Source organism: Aethalodelphis obliquidens, unplaced genomic scaffold (genome assembly GCF_003676395.1).
Source record: "Aethalodelphis obliquidens isolate GAN/ISIS:26980383/991018 unplaced genomic scaffold, ASM367639v1 scaffold14, whole genome shotgun sequence".
NCBI classification, from domain to species: Eukaryota; Metazoa; Chordata; class Mammalia; order Artiodactyla; family Delphinidae; genus Aethalodelphis; species Aethalodelphis obliquidens.
The window spans coordinates 35,766,528-35,785,977 of NW_020837958.1; the positions used below are offsets into that span (position 1 = coordinate 35,766,528).

General features: G+C 39.7%; 1 protein-coding gene across 1 annotated transcript in view; it reads left to right on the forward strand.

Moving 5' to 3' along the window:
* The first annotated feature begins 6,307 nt into the window (after nt 1-6,307).
* TMEM41B (transmembrane protein 41B) overlaps nt 6,308-19,450 on the forward strand; it is a 30,580-nt gene continuing 17,437 nt past the window's right edge. Inside the window, exon 1 of the mRNA XM_027115430.1 lies at nt 6,308-6,720. Within this exon, the coding sequence (XP_026971231.1) occupies nt 6,600-6,720 (121 nt within the window). The 5' untranslated portion in view covers nt 6,308-6,599. The remainder of the gene's footprint in view (nt 6,721-19,450) is intronic.

The window sequence follows — 19,450 nt, forward strand, 5'->3', positions numbered from 1 at the left end:
GCTTTCCAGTATCCATTATTTCGCGAGCATTTTTCTTTGCTCCACCTCATGTGGTCTTACGCTGGCTTGTGCAGCTTTTCAACCAAAAACCCAAGGAGATTCCTATGCAGCTATCTGGAGCTTCTTCTTTGTTCCTCTCTGGTGTCCTGCCCTGCAAATTCCAGCCTTAATGGTAGCCTTGAACTCCCATCCTGTTCTCTTTGGCCTAGTAATACCACTGTGCCCTCTTTGGGCTACCCCTTCTTGTGCTGTGGTTCAGAAAGTGCCTCTAGGCAGAAGACCATGTAATCATGAGACTCATTTGTTTCTCTTCTCTCAAGGATCATAGTCCTTGACTGACTATTGTTCAGCATCTAAAAACAGTTGTTTCAGATATTTTGCCTAGTTTTCTAGTTCTTTGCAGTGGGAAGGCTGGTCTGGTACCAATTACTTTGTCATGGCTAGATAGGGAAATCTCAAATTGGCTTTAGGTTTTGCATTATATTTTAAGAGGCTTTTCCAGTGGTTTCTCTTGGGGAGGGTGAATAGTGACTTGGAAGGAAGTATTGGGTATTCTGGGTGTTGGTACTGTTCTGTCTCTTGACTTGGAGATGCCCCTCTTGAGTCTGTGAATATTCAGCAAGCTGCAAACTTAAATTATGTCCATATTTCTTTATGTAAAATATATTTTAATGTCTTCCTTATTCCAATATTAATTTTAGATCCTTAAAAAAGCTTTTCAACTTTTATTAGATAAATATTTGCTATGCTTGCACAAAGGCTAGACCTCCAGGGCCATCAAGTCAAGACTGAAAGCAGAAAAGCACTGTGTTTGCTCTAGAGATTAGGAGGGGGGAGAAAAAGTGAGGTGCTGACAATAAGAGGGAAGAACAAAAATGTCTAGAAGAATTTATTAACTGTCTCTCTGTTTCTCTTCAAACAATTCAATAATCTCTACATTATTCATTATTGTTTTGTGGAGTAGATTTTCCTTTGGGTGTATGATGGGTGCTAAATTCTGTTTTAAATTTGCACAGGGATAAAATCAGAGGCTTTCTTATAGGTTATACTAAGAAAGGTCTTTCTGCTCAAGATAATAAAAATGTTTTTTCTATTTTATCTTTCTATACTTTCATAGTTCTTATTATTAAATTTAAAGCTTTAATATCATCTGATAATTAATTTTGTATATAGTATATGATAGATATCTGATTTTAAAAATTGGTTAGACAATTATCCTAGTACCATTTATTAAATAATCTATCCTTTTTTCTTCTGGTTTAAAATGCCTCCTTTGAGTCATGTGGGACCCACCAGCATGCACTGAATTGATCTGGTTGTGCCTTATACACACACACACACACACAGAGGCATAATGATTGATTTTTTAGAATGAGTTCCTCTAGGATAGCCCTTTTTTTCTCTAAATTAGTTTTTTCTTTAAATTTAACCTTCAGTTTTGAGTCACTTAGTTGCCTGTTGCATCAAATGATTCTTTGGTTTTACAGGTTGTCTCCCAGTGATGCCAGATGGGATCAGCACAGCCCCAGGTGCTAGTTGCTAATGCCTATAAAATAACCCCCCCACACACAAAGGAGAATCATTTAAGAGTTCTTTGGACTTCATCTTCAAAAGTAGCCAAAGAATTCAAGTGACAGGTTATCCCAGAAAATTTTTTGCAGTTAGTGAAATTAGGCTATAACTAAGAACATTCAGAATATCACACACACAGTTTAGGTATTCTTGGTATAGTGGTGGGACAGCAGTGATTATAAAATGAAAGTAATTAACATGTGTATGCTCTGTTGGGGGAGACTAAAGGGAAACAGGTGTTCAGCCTAGAAAAACATTTCTCAGTGGATTTCCTATGAAGTCAATGTGTCTTGGGTTTAACTTTGAAACAAATTAAAAATTTTTTAAATTAAAAAAAAATGCCTCCTTTATCATATACTAATCCCTATGATTATATGGGTCTACTTGATCTCATTTGTTTACCTACATTTTTCCTGACCCAGTACACCCCTGTTTTAATTACTTTATAATATTTTTTTATATCTCCTGATACAGGTCTACTCCTCTCAGCCTTCTTTTTTCATTTGTGCATTTAACTGTCTAGTGATCATATGCATTTGGAGAGCTTTCATGTATCTCAAAGGCATTCACTGTACAAAAACATATTGAGAAAGGCACCATGCTGAATCACCAAAGGGGCTTATAGTCTGGTTGCAGATAATAAGTAGACAATTAGGGGACTTCCCTGGCGGTCCAGTGGTTAAGACTCCACGCTTCCAATGCAGGGGGCATAGGTACAATCCTTAGTCAGGGAACTAAGATCCCACACGCCATGTGGTGTGCCCCTCCCCCCCAACAAAGTAAACAATTAAATATAATTAGATAATTACTAAAATAGAGTCAATCCAGGGGAGGAAGTGCCTGTCATGATTGGTAGGTACCTTTAGGACAACTCTTCTAAGATAAGCAGTAATTGATCATAGAGAAACACTGCGGGGAAGACATTTAAAGCAGAGGGACAACTATTGCAAAGGCACAGTAGCACAAATGAGTATGGTGTGTTCAGGGTACTATATGTGGTTCGGAATGGTTTCTTTTATTCATTTATTTGTTTATTCATGTTAGATTCAGAGTCAGCTAGACCATTTGAGCTTGTGTCAGACCATGAAGGGCTTCAAGATTGTCTCTCAGAGACCACTCTAGTGGTAATATGGAAAATTGCTTAGAGGTGAGTGAGAAGAGAGGTCATGAGATCTGAATGAGGAAGGTAAGGAAGAGGAGATGGAGATCTGACTAGACCCAGTGTTTGGATGTGGTGTGAAAGACAAGAGGAATTCATTCATTCATCATTCATTCAACAAGTTGAATTTAATGAATGTCAAATGAGAGTTCTTAGGTTTCTGGCTCAAGCATAAGGGGAACTGATGGTGCCATCTCCCAAGACTGTGAATAGAGGAAGTGTTTAAAGTTTGGAAGGATAAAGTTGATTTCAGATTTGGATATTCTGAGTTTGAGGTGCTTGTGGTACACCCTGGTATAAATGTCTAATAAGTGTTATGTGTATAGTTCTGGTGTTTGAAATAAAAATTTGTTATCTATGTATGTATAAGTGGTTATTGAAGTCATGGCCAAGATTGCCTAGAAAAAGTTTGTAGACTGAGAAGAGAGTGGATATCTAGGGGAGATGCCAGCTTTTAAGGGAAAGGAAAAAAGAAGTTTCCTCCAAAAGAGTTTACTAAGTGGTCAGAGAATTGTCATGGAAACCATGAAGGAGGGAGCAGTTAATGTATTAAGCAATGGAGAGAGGTAGCAAATGACTAAAAACTGAATCCAATGAAAAGAAGCTCACTGGTGACTATAAGGAGAAGAGTTTCAGGTGAGAAAAGACGATAGAAATCAGGAAGCAAGGAAGTATAGATAGACAGTATCCAGAACAAAATTCAGCATCTTTCCCTCCAGTGTGACTCCTCTTCCTGTTATCTTAGGCACAAATATTCCGCTCAGCCTCCTAAACCAGAAATTCCTTGAACACCTAATCCCTTCACTCTCACTTAATATCCTTGTCTAATTAGGGCATTACTCCCCTAGATTCAACTTCCTTAGTTAACATTTCTAATATTCCAGAAGGATAAATCCCAAATATCATGATTATCTATGGATGGTGTTATTAGAGATGATTTTTATATTTTTGTTTGTTTTTTCAGTTTTTTTTCTGGAATAACTAGTATATATTTACTCATGTAATTAAATAAAAGTTTTAAAATAATTTTTCTCACATTATCTCATACCTGACATCATCTTTGTTTCCAGTCCACTACCCTGGGTCTAGCTGGGATTATTACAATAACTTCTTAGCTTCTCTTTCTGCTGCTAGTGTGGCACTCCTCTAATTCTGTCACTGGGCAGTAAGGATAAGCTTTGTAAAATACAAATCTTAATACATCTCTCTCCAGTTAAAAAAGTTCTTCAATGGTTTCAGATATCTTTCAGGATTAAGTTCAAACTTCTAGCACTTTGTGATAATGCCCTTGTCTTATCTCACCTTTTTCCATTCTCCTATTCTTTGCTTAAAGCTCCTTTTCAAAGATAAGCAGTGGTTAAGAATCCGCTTGCCAACGCAGGGGACACAGGTTCCATCCCTGGTCTGGGAAGATCCCACATGCCGCAGAGCAACTAAGTCCCTGCACCACAACTACTGAGCCTGCACTCTGGAGCCCACGAGCCACAACTACTGAGGCTGTGTGCCACAACTACTGAAGCCCACACACCTACAGCCCGTGCTCCGCAACAAGAGAAGCCACTGCAATGAGAAGCCCGTGCACTGCAACGATGAGTAGCGTGCAGCAACGAAGACCCCATGCAGCCAAAAATAAATAAATAAATAAAAATAATAATAAAAAAACAAAGCTGTTCACAAAAGCTGTTTTCTCCTCCTTTCCTTTGTTAATTCCCTCTCATCCTTTAAATCTGTTTAATAATCATTCTCCTTAGGAGACCTTCACTGCAGCTCCATTCTAATTTAGACACTCCTCTCTTCTGCTATTGCAATCTATACACCTCTCAGTGTCATCACACTGTATTAATGAACTTGTTCATCTTTTCCTAATTTGTTGGCTATTTTTCTTCTATGAATTTATTATTCATATCTTGTCCACTTTTCTGTTGAGTTGTGCTTTTCTTATTGATTTGTAGTAATTCTTATTTACGTGACAAATATTTTTTCTCAGTCTGTTCCTAGAGTTTATTTTTTGGTGCTTAAAAGTTTTTTTTTAGTAAAATATATCAAGGGTTTAAGTTAATAGTTTTGCATCTTGCTCAAGAAGACCTCTATTCCAAAGATATAAATTTACTTGCTTATGTATTCCTTCTAATATTTTTGTTTTGTTTTTTATAGTTATCTCTCGGAATTTGTTTCTGAATAAGCATCATCCACATTATTAGTCTCTGGGTATTTTTTTTTTTTTTGGCTACATTGGGTCTTCGTTGCTGCATGCGGGCTTTCTTTAGTTGCAGCGAGCGGGGGCTACTCTTCATTGTGGTGCATGGGCTTGTCATTGCAGTGGCTTCTTTTGTTGCAGAGCACAGGCTCTAGGCGTGTGGGCTTTAGTAGTTGTGGCACATGGGCTCAGTAGTTGGGGCTCACAGGCTTAGCTGCTCCGTGGCATGTGGGATCTTCCCAGACCAGGGCTTGAACCCATGTCCCCTGCCTTGGCAGGCAGACTCTTAACCACTGCGCCACCAGGGAAGCCCCTCTTCGTCATTTTTTATGGTTGAAAATCTATTCAACATATTTATTGAATGCCCTCTTAGGTGTTGGCACTGTCATCTCCTGGGGGATACAATGGTGGACAAAAAGACAAGGCCCCTTACCTTAATGGAGCTTACATTCTAGAGGTGGAGGCAGACAATAAACAAGTAAACAAATAATCCAAATAATTACTGCTTTTAATAACGACCATGAAGGAATTAAATGGGAAGCTACCTCTTAGAGTGGTCACTGAAGGTGTTAATATAAGTAGGCAGAGGATGTGTACATAAAACAGTTCCACTGAATGGTTCTCCCATCATTTACCTAACCATTCTTTGGTGTTGGGTTTTTAGATTGCTTCCCCATTTACTATTATACTAAGAAATAATCCCGTTAGGAATAACTCCCTCTGCATGTTTATTCCCACAGAATAGCTTCTTAGAAATTTAATTACTGGATAGGAACAATCAGTATTTTTATACACATTACCAAGTTACTTTCAAGAGGGAATTCCAATACATTCACCAGTGAGTAAGCTGAATACCGCTCTGAGAGGTAGGAGTGGAAAAAGTAACCGCCAAAAAAGGTACGTTTGGGATCTGAGAAAGGAAAAGATAAATATGCTGACCTGGATTTACAAATGAGGGGTGGCAGGGCGATGACGTGGGAAAGCATTGGCTTGGGAACAAGAAAACTGGATTCTAAACCGATTTCTGCCACCCTGTGACCTTCACAGATTACAGGCTCCTTGAGCCTTAGTTTCCTGAAACTCGGTGGGTTCGGCTCAGGCTTTATGTTTTCCAACATCTTCAGAGCAAGCATTGTCTAGCCCCTCCAGATTCGAGACAGATTCTCGAATTGGTAGAGAAGGGAGTCAGCTGAATCAGCATCCACCACGAAACTCCAACTAATCATTCCCGGGCACTTCCGGTCGCCAGGACAAAGGCATTACAGTCTCTGAGATCGCACTTCCGGATAATTAGAGCTGCGCGTTGGATGCCTGCGTCTCTGAGTCACACCCGCTGACTCCGGTACCGTGACTGCGCATGCTGCGCGCAGTCATGAAGAGGGGCGGGGCAGCAAGTGGGGCGGAAGGGGACCGTGACTAGTCTCGCGATTACTGGGCGGGCGCGAGCGCGCTATCCTCGGGGGCGGTGCGGGGCGGAGCCTAGTCCGAGTAGGCGCTGCGGGTCCTGGCTTAGTGTTACTGTGCTTGCGGGCCTGAGGTCGTTTCAGGTGAGGTCGTCGTCCCGGAAGTGGCTGTGGCTGTGGCCCCTGGGTGTTGTAAAGAGCCTGCCGCGTAGTTGTTGTTAAGGGGCCGCGGCATCACCCCGCTTCCTCCACCTTCCCTGCAGCAGCCATGACGAAAGGCAGAGTTGTCGAAAGGTCGCAGACGGGGGCACTCCATATGACCCCTCCGGGGGACAAGGCAGCGGGGCCGCGGGGTCCCTCGGCGCCAGGCAGCGGAAACCACCTGAAGGGTGAGCTCTTCTGGGAGCCAGAGCTGGGGCTGGCCCAGGGGCGGGAGTGTGCCGGGAGGGGCTTCGGAGGAGAAAGGACCCCAGCGGGTTCAGGGGATTTGCGGAAAGGGGGCCTGTTGGCATCTAGTGGCGGGAGCAGAGTCGGGGACCTAGGCTACGGCCTACCACAAGGCCGGACACCTAGTGGGTTCGTAAATTCTTTTTTAGTTGAGTTCAATTAGAAGAAGGAATGACACTGGCTGGTTGACGCTCAGGGAGATTGTAAGATTGATAATATTGAAGTTAGGCAGAACTGGAAGGAACATTAGCATTCGTTGATTTATTTTTACAGATGAGAAAACTGAGGTGCAGAGTGGATATATAACTTGCACAAAGTCAGAAAGCCTGATTAGTGAAGTATTGGCTAAAAGCAAGGATTTAACTACATCCAGGTGCCGCTTCGAGGTAGCAAGAACACTTGGGTTTGCGTCCCTGCTCTACCACTTACGACTTTGGACTTGTTACCCTTCAAAAGCTCAGTATCTGAACTGTACAGTGGGGATGGTGATAATATTAATAATAGTAATATCTATTTAAGATTGATGCGTGGATTAAACAAAATAATTCACATAAAGGATTTAGTGTAATGTTTGGCTTATGTGAAGTGAAGGCTGAATAAATGTTAGCAATTACTATTATAGCTAAGATCTCTTATTCTCAAGCTTTTTTTCCACTACGCCATCCTGGCATTTCTCAAGGCCTCAAATATTATTTTAAGAAAAAAATGTACCCAGAAACTAAATACTTTGATTTCATCTGGGTGTAGAGTTTTCATTGCTTTTCAGCAGTTGAAGTGATTTAAGCTCCTAAATGCTTTCAAAGCCCATAAACTTGGAGAAATCCTAACAAATGCCCATTAAGTTGTCTGCATCTTACTCACACTGATGTGTTCCACCACCAGTGATGGGTAAAGAGAGGGTCTTTTAAGAGTGTCTAGCGACATTGTAACTATAGTCATCAGTAAAGTATTATACACTTTAAAAATTTATATATGGATATAATATGTTTAACATTCAGCTGAAATTTTTTTTTTTTTTTTTTTGGCCATGCAGTGTGGCTCTTAGTTCCCTGACCAGGTATTGAACCCGGGTCCTGGTAGTGAAAGTGCTGAGTCCTTAACCACCGTACCGCCAGGGAATTCCCATCAGCTGAAATTTTTTGAATCAAATTTAAAACATGAAAAATTTAGAAAACGTCTTGCAGAAAATGGTATTTTATTTTCAAATAATTTAAAATGTCTCCAGTCTAATTTGGGTCTTTCAGCTTTATATATTTGGATATTTTTACACCTTATAGACAATAGAGCCAAATAACTTCAAAAACCAGAAATGAAGTGTTGTCAAAGTATAAATCCACTCTAAATGATAGTAACCTTGTTTTGATGATGCTGCAACTGAGAATGACAGTAATCTAAGGGCTTCCTGAAAAAGTATTTTCCAGATAGGAAAATACTTAGGAAGTATTTTCCATGGTGTCCAGATAGGACATCCCTAAAGATTGTCATTCGGTTTGGGATAGCAGTCAGTTATTTTATTATTATTATTATTATGTTTTTAACCTTAAGCTGTTCAGAAAATAAGACCTTGAAACTGCCAAAGTGCTTTTACAATTGTTTCTTGTATTTTAACATTTGAACAACACATTCAACAAAGTTATTTTTGTGATGCTGTCAAATGACTTCTGTGGACTACAGATCTATAGGAAGACAGAGGGAAGAGATGTGAAGGCACGCCTTCATAGAGAAGTAGGGTTTGGGTTAGTAGAGAGAACAGAAAAGGATTCTGGGTGGGGGAAACATTAGGCTTGAAGGTTAGTTAGTGTGAACCTTTTGTGTGTGTCTATAAAGAGATAAACTTGTCAGTAGTAGAGGATTTTTTTTAAATTTTTATTTATTCAGAAAAGGAAAGGTTTTAGATAAAAAAATTTTTATTAACTCTTGAGAAATACATGGTAATAGAGTGTTTCTATAAATTCCATGTATTTTTAAATAAATTTGTATTTTTATTAACTGATACATCTACATAATTTTGACAAATAGTTGTCATTGTGTGTATGCTTGAAATATTTTACACCTCACATTGCAGTGTTTGGTACATTTAGTGGATTCCTTGCCTTGACTCTAGTCCGACGTCTGAGTCTTACTGAGGACCGCTGTGATGATTTGAGCAAGGCAATAACACTGAAAGTCTAATTCTTGCATGATTAGAAAGGGTGAGAGACAAGAGGTATTACTACTTGAGAGGCTCTTGACCTACTCTGTGTGCAAGGGTACCTGGACCAGGTGTTTTATTTTCTTTTGTTGTTTGCCCTGGCTGATCTTTTTACTCGCAAATCATAGAAGTTCCCCATTTTGATTTAAGAGAACTCCTAGGACCACGTTTTCCAATATATAGGTCATACCTTTGTGAGCGGTGTGAAATGAATTTGATGGGTAATCATGAGCCATTTAAAAAAATGGAAGAGAAAATAGCAGAGTTCTTTGCATGTAGTAGGGGGTAAGTATTCTTTGAATTTTATTTTTCAATTATATAGATTTTGTGTGTATCAGATCATGATATAAAATACACTGCTTATTGTGGAAAGCAGCCAAAAATGTTTGGGAAACACTGTCTTGAAGTTGGTTTTACAGCTCTTAGGAGGCAGTATTGTTCAAAATTGGATAATAAATCCCTCTCAGATGCCTGTTCTAGGTTCTGCCTTGCTAATGTGGTTCAACAAATATCCTTTGAACATCTGCTATGAGCTAGGTACTGGAAGAAGAAGAAAGCTCTGATTACTGATAACTGGGAACTAAGACTAAAATTGGCATTTGGACATCAACCAAGGTATTAGTATGATGTGTTGATGTCAGTCTCAACCCAGATATTATATATCAGGATTCTTTTGCTTGTAATCAGTAGAAAACACAATCGAAAGCTTTGCTAAAAGGAGGTTTATTGGTTCATATAACCAGAAAGTTGAGAGATTAAGTGGGATTCACTGGCTTCAGTCTGGGACCAGTGGCTCAGTGATATCATCAGGATCACATTTTTTTCATATCTTGTTTTGCTTACCTGATATTAGCTTTACCTTAAGGTTGATTCCTCTTGAAGGTCCAGGTAAGCTAAATGCTTCCTTGATAATTTTGAGAATCTTTTTCTAAGTATTAGCAATACAAATCTAGATATTAACTCTGATTAGATTGCCTCAGATCAAAAGCTTATCCCTGAATCTATCACTGTTGTCAGAGGGTAAGAATAACCTAATTGGCTCAGACTGATTCATGTTCAACACCTAAAAAAAGGGAGTAGAAATGAGGCTAAGTCAGTTTTCCCATAGACGTGGATTTCTGTGATGGGTCACTCATGATTTTTCTTTACTGGTGCTCAACCATCTTGGTATAGGAATGAAGAAAGTGAGCTTGAAACACTGATTTTGGGTTAGATTAGCTATAAGGAAAAGAGTGAGGATTCTAATCAGAGGTGCTGCTGCATACACCATGGAGTCCAGGCTGGGCATAGAAGGAAGAGAAGTGAGGAGCCCAACAGAGGGAGAAAATGGAGATGTTAAGCTCATGAAAGAATAAAGATGATCAAGGAATGGCAAGTTGGAATTTAAAATATCCAAGATAGAGCAGTCTCAGGTGGTGTAAGAACTTAGTGTACCACTGGAAGTGGGTGGCTAAAGTTGAATAGAAATGAAAGTATAAGAACTTTGAGGCTGGGTGAATCATCTAAATAGATGTATCTTTTAGGATTATGAAAAGTTTGCTTGAAGCTTGGCTTAGTCTTCGCTGAATAGGGGAAGTGCCTGAAAGTGGTTGATGATAGTGAGGCTGTGTGGGTTGAATGGTAGCAGAGATGCAGGGCATAAATATCAGAGAATGAGCTTTTATACAAGATAGGTAGTGCTCTTTCTTCTGCTGCCTGCAAACATGCTTTCTCTCTGTGTGTTTTTTTAATGGTTAATTCTTTATATTTTATAAAAAAGTTATTTTAATTGTTTAAATTTATACTTGATGATACTACCATTTTTGATTATTAATACATAATTTAAAAAATTTTAAGCTCTTGAAATAAAATTTACTTCCAAAAATGTTACAATAGATTCTTGTAACCATAAAAAACTTGTTAGAAGGAATTCCCTGGTGGTCCAGTGGTTAAAAATCTGCCTTCCAGTGCAAGGGACGTGGGTTCAATCCCTGGTCGGGGAACTAAGATCCCACGTGCCGTGGGGCAACTAAGCCCGTGTGGTGCAACTACTGAGCCCGGGCACCCTGGAGCCTGCGCAGTGCAACTACTGAGCCCATGTGCTCTGGAGCCCGCACGCTACAACTAGAGAGAAGCCCACTTGCTGCAACTAGAGAAGCTCGCGCGCCACACAAGATCCCACGTGCTGCAACAAAGAGCCTGTGTGCCACAACTAAGACCCCATGCAGCCAAATAAATTTTAAAAAAAAAGAACTCTGAAATCCTTGTTAGAGTTCCTGTAAACTGTGTCCTCAGGGGAGATGGGTCTTTTGCTTCCTCCTACCTATTAGAATGGTAGGATTCTGTAGGTCTAGAACTAGTGGACTAGATGACCAGTAAGAGTGATTCCTAAAATCTTGTAGATATAAAGATTTTGCTTTTCAAAAGATATTGATATGAAAGTTATAAGAAATAGAGAGCTACTACAGGAGCATTAAGGTTAAGTTTTGATTTTTCAGGGTAGATATATGCATATTAGAAGTTAGAGAAGAGTTGCTTGTTAGTGGGAAGAATTAGAGATATTCAGTGAATGGAGATGAGATAATTCTGAGAGCAAGATCTGCAAGGAAGTGTGTTGGCATTTGATGCAAAGATAAGGGGAAAGAGGGAAGTGGAGATAATTTCATGAACAGATCTTGAGGTAGAGATTGGGAAGCTCTCTAAAGTATGGAGACAGCCTCATTGGGTGAGAATAGGGGGAAGTAGAATTAAAGGCTTGAAGACTTGAAATAGCCCTTTTGGAGGGTACTGTAAAAGGATTATAGTTTGCCAGTGATAACCTTAATTGACGATAGAAAAGCAGGAAGCATATGAACTTGTAAGCCAGGAGAGCACAATGATCTTTCTCTAGCTGTACCTTTGGCCTGGAAGGAGGTTGGAAAACAGATAATGGGATAATTGAGAATGGGAATTAGTATGATGGAAGATTTGGAGGTTAATGAATGTATAAAGCACTGTTGTGGGTGGCTCTAAATGCTAAATAACTTGTGTCTAATGCAGCCAGAAGGAGGATGCACATTATAAATGTGTATGTTACACATTCAGATGTTGAATCATTAAAGCAAGGTTTATAACCTTTCTTTTTTTTTTGGCTGCACCTTGGACTTGCGGGATCTTAGTTCCCTGACCAGGGATCGAACCTGGGCCCCCAGCAATGGAAGTGTGGAGTCCTAACCACTGGACAGCCAGGGAATTCCCAAGTTTATAACTTTTATCTCTGTTCAGAACTAAATGAATTACATGCTAGCCTCTAGATTTATTAGAACTATACTAAAAAAGAATTGTGGAATCATAATAGGGAACACTCCCTGTTTCCAAGTTTGTGTGAAAGAATGGAGAGCTTCAAAATTGACTCACTTAGTTTTATTGCATTATTAGCTGTTTTCTTGTGTTTACATTATGCTGAGTACAATGCTTGAAAAAGTTTTCCTTTCAGAGAATGAAAAAAATAGGTATCGAGTTAAACTTGGAGGTTAATTTTGTTCAACAAATGTCTATATATTTCATCATCCAACTGTAAGGCAACAAGTAGCAATCAGAGAGATGTGTACTCAAGGAAGGCTTAGGGTGGTGTTCTGTAGTCCAGTTAAGTCCACACCTTTCTCTCCTCGGACTCCTTACTTAGGACTTGTGAATTAATGATGGGAAGAAAAATATTGTAGTTAAATTTTAGAGTTGCCATGCAAAATGTCTTGTTTAATTTTTAATTTAAGAGGACTGTTACCTACTGAAGTCTTTATTTAAATTTTTTTTATTGGAGTATTATTGCCTTACAATGTTGTGTTAGTTTCTGCTGTACAATGAAGTGAATCAGCTATATGTATACATATATCCCCTCCCTCTTGGACCCCCCCACTTCCCACCCATCTAGGTCATCACAGAGCACCTCGCTGAGCTCCCTGTGCTTTATAGCAGGTTCCCACTAGCTATCTATTTTACAGATGGTAGTGTATTTATGTCAGACCTAATCTCCCAGTTCATCCCACCCTCCCCTTCCCTGCCTGTGTCCACACGTCTGTTCTCTATGTCTGCATTTCTATTCCCGTCCTGCAAATAGGTTCATCTGTACCGTTTTTCTAGATTCCACATATATGCGTTAATATACGATATTTGTTTTTCTCTTTCTGACTTACTTCACTCTGTATGACAGACTCTAGGTCCATCCACATCTCTACAAAGACCCAATTTCATTTCTTTTTATGGCTGAGTAATATTCCATTATATATATGTACCACATCTTCTTTATCTATTCATCTGTTGATGGACATTTAGGTTGTTTCCATGTCCTGGCTATTGTAAATAGTGCTGCAGTGAACATTGGGGTGCATGTAACTTCTTGAATTATGGTTTTCTCAGGGTATATGCCCAGTAATGGGATTGCTGGGTCATATGGTAGTTCTATTTTTAGTTTTTTAAGGAACCTCCGTACTGTTTTCCATAGTGGCTGTATCAATTTACATTCCCACTAACAGTGTAGGAAGGTTCCCTTTTCTCCACACCTCTCCAGCATTTATTGTTTGTAGATTTTTTGATGATAGCCATTCTGACTGGTGTGAGACGATAACCTCATTGTAGTTTTGATTTGCATTTCTCTAATAATTAGTGATGTTGAGCACCTTTTCATGTTGCCTCTTGGCCATCTGTATGTCTTTGGTGAAATGTCTATTTAGGTCTTCTGCCCATTTTTGGATTGGGTGGTTTGTTTTTTTGATATTGAGCTGCATGAGCTGTTTGTATATTTTGGGATTAATCCTTTGTTGATTCATTTGCAAATATTTTCTCCTATTCTGAGGGTTGTCTTTTCATCTTGCTTATGGTTTCCTTTGCTGTGCAAACGCTTTTAACTTTAATTAGGTCCCACTTGCTTATTTTTGCTTTTATTTTCACTACTCTAGGAGGTGGGTCATAGAAGATCTTGCTGTGATTTATGTCGAAGAGTGGTTTTCCTCTAAGAGTTTTATAATGTACAGTCCTACATTTAGGTCTTTAACCCATTTTGAGTTTACTTTTGTGTATGGTGTTAGGTAGTGTTCTAATTTCATTCTTTTACATGTAGTTTTCCAGTTTTCCCCGCACCACTTATTGAAGAGGCTGCCTTTTCTCCATTTTATATTGTTGCCTCCTTTATCAAAGATAAGGTGATCATATGTGCGTGGATTTATCTCTGGGCTTTCTATCCTGTTCCATTGATCTACATTTCTGTATTTTTGTGCCAGTACCATACTTTCTTGATTACTGAAGCTTTGTAGTAGAGTCTGAAGTTGAGGAGCCTGATTCTTCCAGCTCCATTTTTCTTTCTCAAGATTGCGTTGGCTATTTGGGGTCTTTTGTGTTTCCATACAAATTGTAAAATTTTTTGTTCTAATTCAGTGAAAAATGCCTTTGATAGGGATTGCATTGAACCTATAGCCTGCTTTGGGTAGTATATTCATTTTCAAAGTATTGATTCTAACAATCCAGGAGCATGGTATATCTCTCCATCTGTTTGTGTCATCTTTGATTTTTTTCATCAGTGTTTTATAGTTTTCTGAGTACAGGTCTTTTGCTTCCTTAGGTAGGTTTATTCCTAGGTATTTTACTGTTTTTGTTGCAGTGGTGAATGGGATTGTTTCCTTAATTTCTCATTCTGATCTTTCGTTGTTAGTGTATAGGAGTGCCAGAGACTTCTGTGTGTTAATTTTGTATCCTGCAACCTTACCAAATTAATTGATTAGTTCTAGTAGTTTTCTGGTGGCATCTTTAGGATTTTCTATGTATAGTACCATGTCATCTGCAAACAGTGATGGTTTTACTTCTTCTTTTCCAACTTGTATTCCTTTTATTTCTTTTTCCTCCTCTGATTGTTCTAGCTAGGACTTCCAATACTATGTTGAGTAATAGTGGTGAGAGTGGACATCCTTGTCTTGTTCCTGATCTTAGAGGAAATACTTTCAGTTTTTCACCATTGAGAATGATGTTTGCTGTGGGTTTGTTGTATATGGCCTTTATTATGTTGAGGTAGGTTCCCTGTATGCCCACTTTCTGGAGAGTTTTTATCATAAATGGGTGTTGAATTTTGTCAAAAGTTTTTTCTGCATCTGTTGAGATGATCATATGGTTTTTATTCTTTAATTTGTTAATATGGTGTATCACATTGATTTGCATATATTGAAGAATCCTTGCATCCCTGGGATAAATCCCACTTAATCATGGTGTATGATCTTTTTAATGTGCTGTTGGATTCTGTTTGCTAGTATTTTGTTGAGCATTTTTGCGTCTATTTTCATCAGTGATATTGGCCTGTACTTTTCTTTTTTTGTGGTATCTTTGCCTGCTTTTGGTACCAGGGTGATGGTGGCCTTGTTGAATGAGTTTGGGAATGTTCCTTCCTCTGCAATTTTTTGGAAGAGTTTGAGAAGGATAGGTGTTGGCTCTTCTCTAAATGTTTGATAGAATTTGCCTGTGAAGTCATGTGGTCCTGGACTTTTGTTTGTTGGAAGATTTGTAATTACAGTTTCAATTTCATTACTTGTGATAGGTCTGTTTATATTTTCTAATTCTTCCTGGTTCAGTCTTGGAAAGTTGTACCTTTCCAAGAATTTGTCCATTTCTTCCAGGTTGTCCATTTTATTGGCATAGAGTTGCTTGTAGTAGTCTCTTATGATCCTTTGTATTTCTGCGGTGTCAGTTGTAATTTCTTCTTTTTCATTTCTAAATTTTTAAATTTTTATTTTTTAAAAAATTATTTATTTATTTATGTCAGGTCTTAGTTGTGGCATACAGGATCTTTGTTGCAGCATGCAGGATCTTTTGTTGCAGCCTGCGGGCTCTTCGTTGTGGCGCATGGGCTTCTCTAGGTGCGGCACATGGGCTTCTCTCTTTTTGCAGCACGTGGGGTCTCTAGTTGTGGTGTGCGGACTCAGTAGTTGCAGCACGTGGGCTTAGTTGCCCCGCAGCATGTGGGATCTTAGTTCCCTGACCAGGGATCGAACCCTGCATTGGAAGGCAGATTCTTAACAACTGCACCACCAGGGAAGTCCCTCATTTCAATTTTATTGATTTGAGTCCCCTCTCTTTTTTCTTGGTAAGTCTGGCTAAAGGTTTATCAATTTTGTTTACCTTCTCAAAGAACTAAATTAGTTTTATTCATCATTGCTAATGTTTTCTTCATTTCTATTTCATTTATTTCTGCTCTGATCTTTATGATTTCTTTCCTTCTACTAACTTTGGGTTTTCTTTGTTCTTCTTTTTCTAGTTGCTTTAGGTGTGAGGTTAGATTGTTTGAGATTTTTCTTGTTTCTTGAGGTGAGATTGAATTGCTATAAACTTCCCTCTTAGAACTGCTTTTGCTGCATCCCATAGGTTTGGGTTGTTATGTTTTTGTTGTCATTCATTTCTGTGTGTATTTTAATTTCCTCTTTGATTTCTTCAGTGATCTCTTGGTTATTTAGCAGCGCACTGTTTAGCATCCATGTATTTGTGTTTTTTACAGTTTTTTCCCTGTAATTGATTTCTAATCTCATAGCGTTGTAGTCAGAAAAGATGTTTGATACGATTTCAATTTTCTTCAATTTTCCGAGGCTTGATTTGTGACCCAAGGTGTGATCTATCCTGGAGAATGTTCCATGTGCACTTGAGAAGAAAGTGTTTTCAACTGCTTTCAGGTGGAATATCCTATAAATATCAATTAAATCTATCTGGTCTGTTGTGTCATTTAAAGCTTGTGTTTCCTTATTTATTTTCTGTCTGGATGATCTGTCCATTGGTGTAAGTGAGGTGTTAAAGTCCCCCACTATTATTGTGTTACTGTCTATTCCCCCTTTTATGGCTGTTAGCATTTGCCTTGTGTATTGAGGTGCTCCTATGTTGGGGGCATAAATATTTATAATCATTATATCTTCTTCTTGGATTGATCCCTTGATCATTATGTAGTGTCCTTTCTTATCCCTTGTAACAGTCTTTATTTTAAAATCTATTTTATCTGATATGAGTAATGCTACTCCAGCTTTCTTTTGATTTCAGTTTGCATGGAATATCTTTTTCCATTCCCTCACTTTCAGTCTGTATGTTTCCCTAGGTCTGAAGTGGGTCTCTTGTAGACAGCATATATATGGGCCTTGTTTTTGTATCCATTCAGCTAGTCTGTGTCTTTTGGTTGGAGCATTTAATCCATTTACATTCAAGGTAGTTACCAATATGTATGTTCCTGTTACAATTTTGTAACTGTTTTGGGTTTGTTTCTGTGGATCTCTTTCTTTCCTTGTGTTTCCGCCTAGAGAAGTTCCTTTAGCATTTGTTGTAGAGATGGTTTGGTGGTGCTGAATTCTCTTAACGTTTACTTGTCTGTGAAGCTTTTGATTTCTCCATTAAATCTGAATGAGATCCTTGCTGGGTACAGTAATCTTAGTTGTAGGTTTTCCCCTTTCAACATTTTAAATATATCCTGCCTCTTCCTTCTGGCCTGCAGAGTTTCTGCTGAAAAATCTGCTGATAACCTTATGGGGATTCCCTTGTATGATATTTGTTGGTTTTCCCTTGCTGCTTTTAATATTTTTTCTTTGAATTTAATTTTTGTCAATTTGATTAATATGTATCTTGGTGTGTTTCTCCTAGGGTTTATCCTGTATGGGACTCTCTGCGTTTCCTGGACTTGGGTGGCTATTTCCTTTCCCATGTTAGGGAAGTTTTCAACTATGATCTCTTCAAATATTTTCTCATACCCTTTCTCTTTTTCTTCATCTTCTGGGACCCCTGTAATGCCAGTGTTTGTGCGTTTAATGTTGTCCCAGAGGTCTCTGAGACTGTCCTCAATTCTTTTCATTCTTTTTTCTTTATTCTGTTCTTCAGCAATTATTTCCACCAGTCTATCTTCCAGGTCACTTATCTGTTCTTCTACCTCAGTTATTCTGGTATTGATTCTTTCTAGTGTATTTTTCATTTAGTTACTGTGTTGTTCATCACTGCTTGTTTATTGTTTAGTTCTTCTAGATCTTTGTTAAACATTTCTTGTATTTTCTCGATCCGTGCCTCCAATCTATTTCCGAGATTTTGGATCATCTTTACTATCATTACTCTGAATTCTTTTTCAGGTAGGTTTCATGTTTCCTCTTCATTTATTTGGTCTTGTAGGTTTTTGCCTCGTTTCTTTGTTTGTAACATATTTTTTTGTCGTCTCATTATTTTTGATGGCTGGGGCTGTGTTCCTGTCTTACTGGTTGTTTGACCTGAGATTTCCAGCACTGGAGTTTGCAGGCAGCTGGGTAGAGCTGGCTCTTGGTGTGGGGATGAGGACCTCTGCGAGACCTCAGTCTGATTAATATTACTGGGGTCTGAGGTTCTCTGTTAGGCCAGTGGTTTGGACTCGGTGCTCCCACCACAAGAGCTCAGGCCTAACCCCCAGCCTGTGAACCAAGATCCTGCAAGCCACCTGGTGTGTGGCCAAAAAAAAGAAAAAAGAAAAAAGGAGCAGAACAATAACAAAGAATAAAAAAGAAATAAAGTTAGAAAGATAAGAAATATACTAGATAAAATACAAATAAAAATGAAATAGCAACACAGTAAAACAGAACCATAATAGCAAAAAGAAAAAAAGAAAAAGAATAAAAGCAGGAAAAGGCCTTGGCTGTGGGGGAGGGGCAGACTTAGGCAGGGGCAGGGCCTAGGCTCAGGACTGGAAAAGCCCTGGCGGGTGGGGGGCAGGGGTTAGGCTCAGCACAGCTGGAGGGGGCCTCACAGTGGAGGCTCAGGCCTGGGGCCCCAGCAGGCTTGCTGGGACCCAAGTGGGCAGGGGCAGTACTGGCCAAGTTCCCTCTGATCCTCCGAGGTTCCCTCCCTGTCCCCACTGATCCCCTTTCTGTGGGTAGGGGATCACAGTGTGCCTTCCGTGTGCCCCTCCTCAGTGCCCACCTCCCGAGCGTGGGAACCCCTCCCCTCCCCCAGCCACCCCTCGGGGCACTGGTCCCATCTCGCCTCTACTTTTCCTCTCCCCCTCCCTCTCACACCCCCAGGACCCACGCAGATGGAGGAGGCTTCGGAGGGTGGAGGATCAGCCCTGGGACCTCATCAGGCTCCCTGGGGCCTGAGTGGGTGGGGGAAACGCTGGCCACGTTCCCTTCCAATGCTCTGATCCCCTGACGGTCTCTCCCCATCCCCATTGATCCCCTCCCTGTGAGTGGGCCCCTACAGGCGTGGGAACCCTTCCTCTCCCCCAGGCGCCCCTCAGGGGTGCCAGTCCCTCCTGCCTCCACTTCTCCTCCCCCCTCGCTCCCCCCCATGTCCTACCCGGTCGCTCGCAGGTTCCTCCTGTTCCCTTAGATGTCCAAAGTTCCCCACCATCACCTGGTAGGTGCCCTAGTTGTGAGGAGATGCAAACTCAGTGTTCTCCTACTCCACCATCTTGACTCCGCCCACTTGCATATGATTTTTAAGATAACACTAAGACTACCTTGTTGGAGAATGCAAACATATTCTCCCATTCTTGGAGT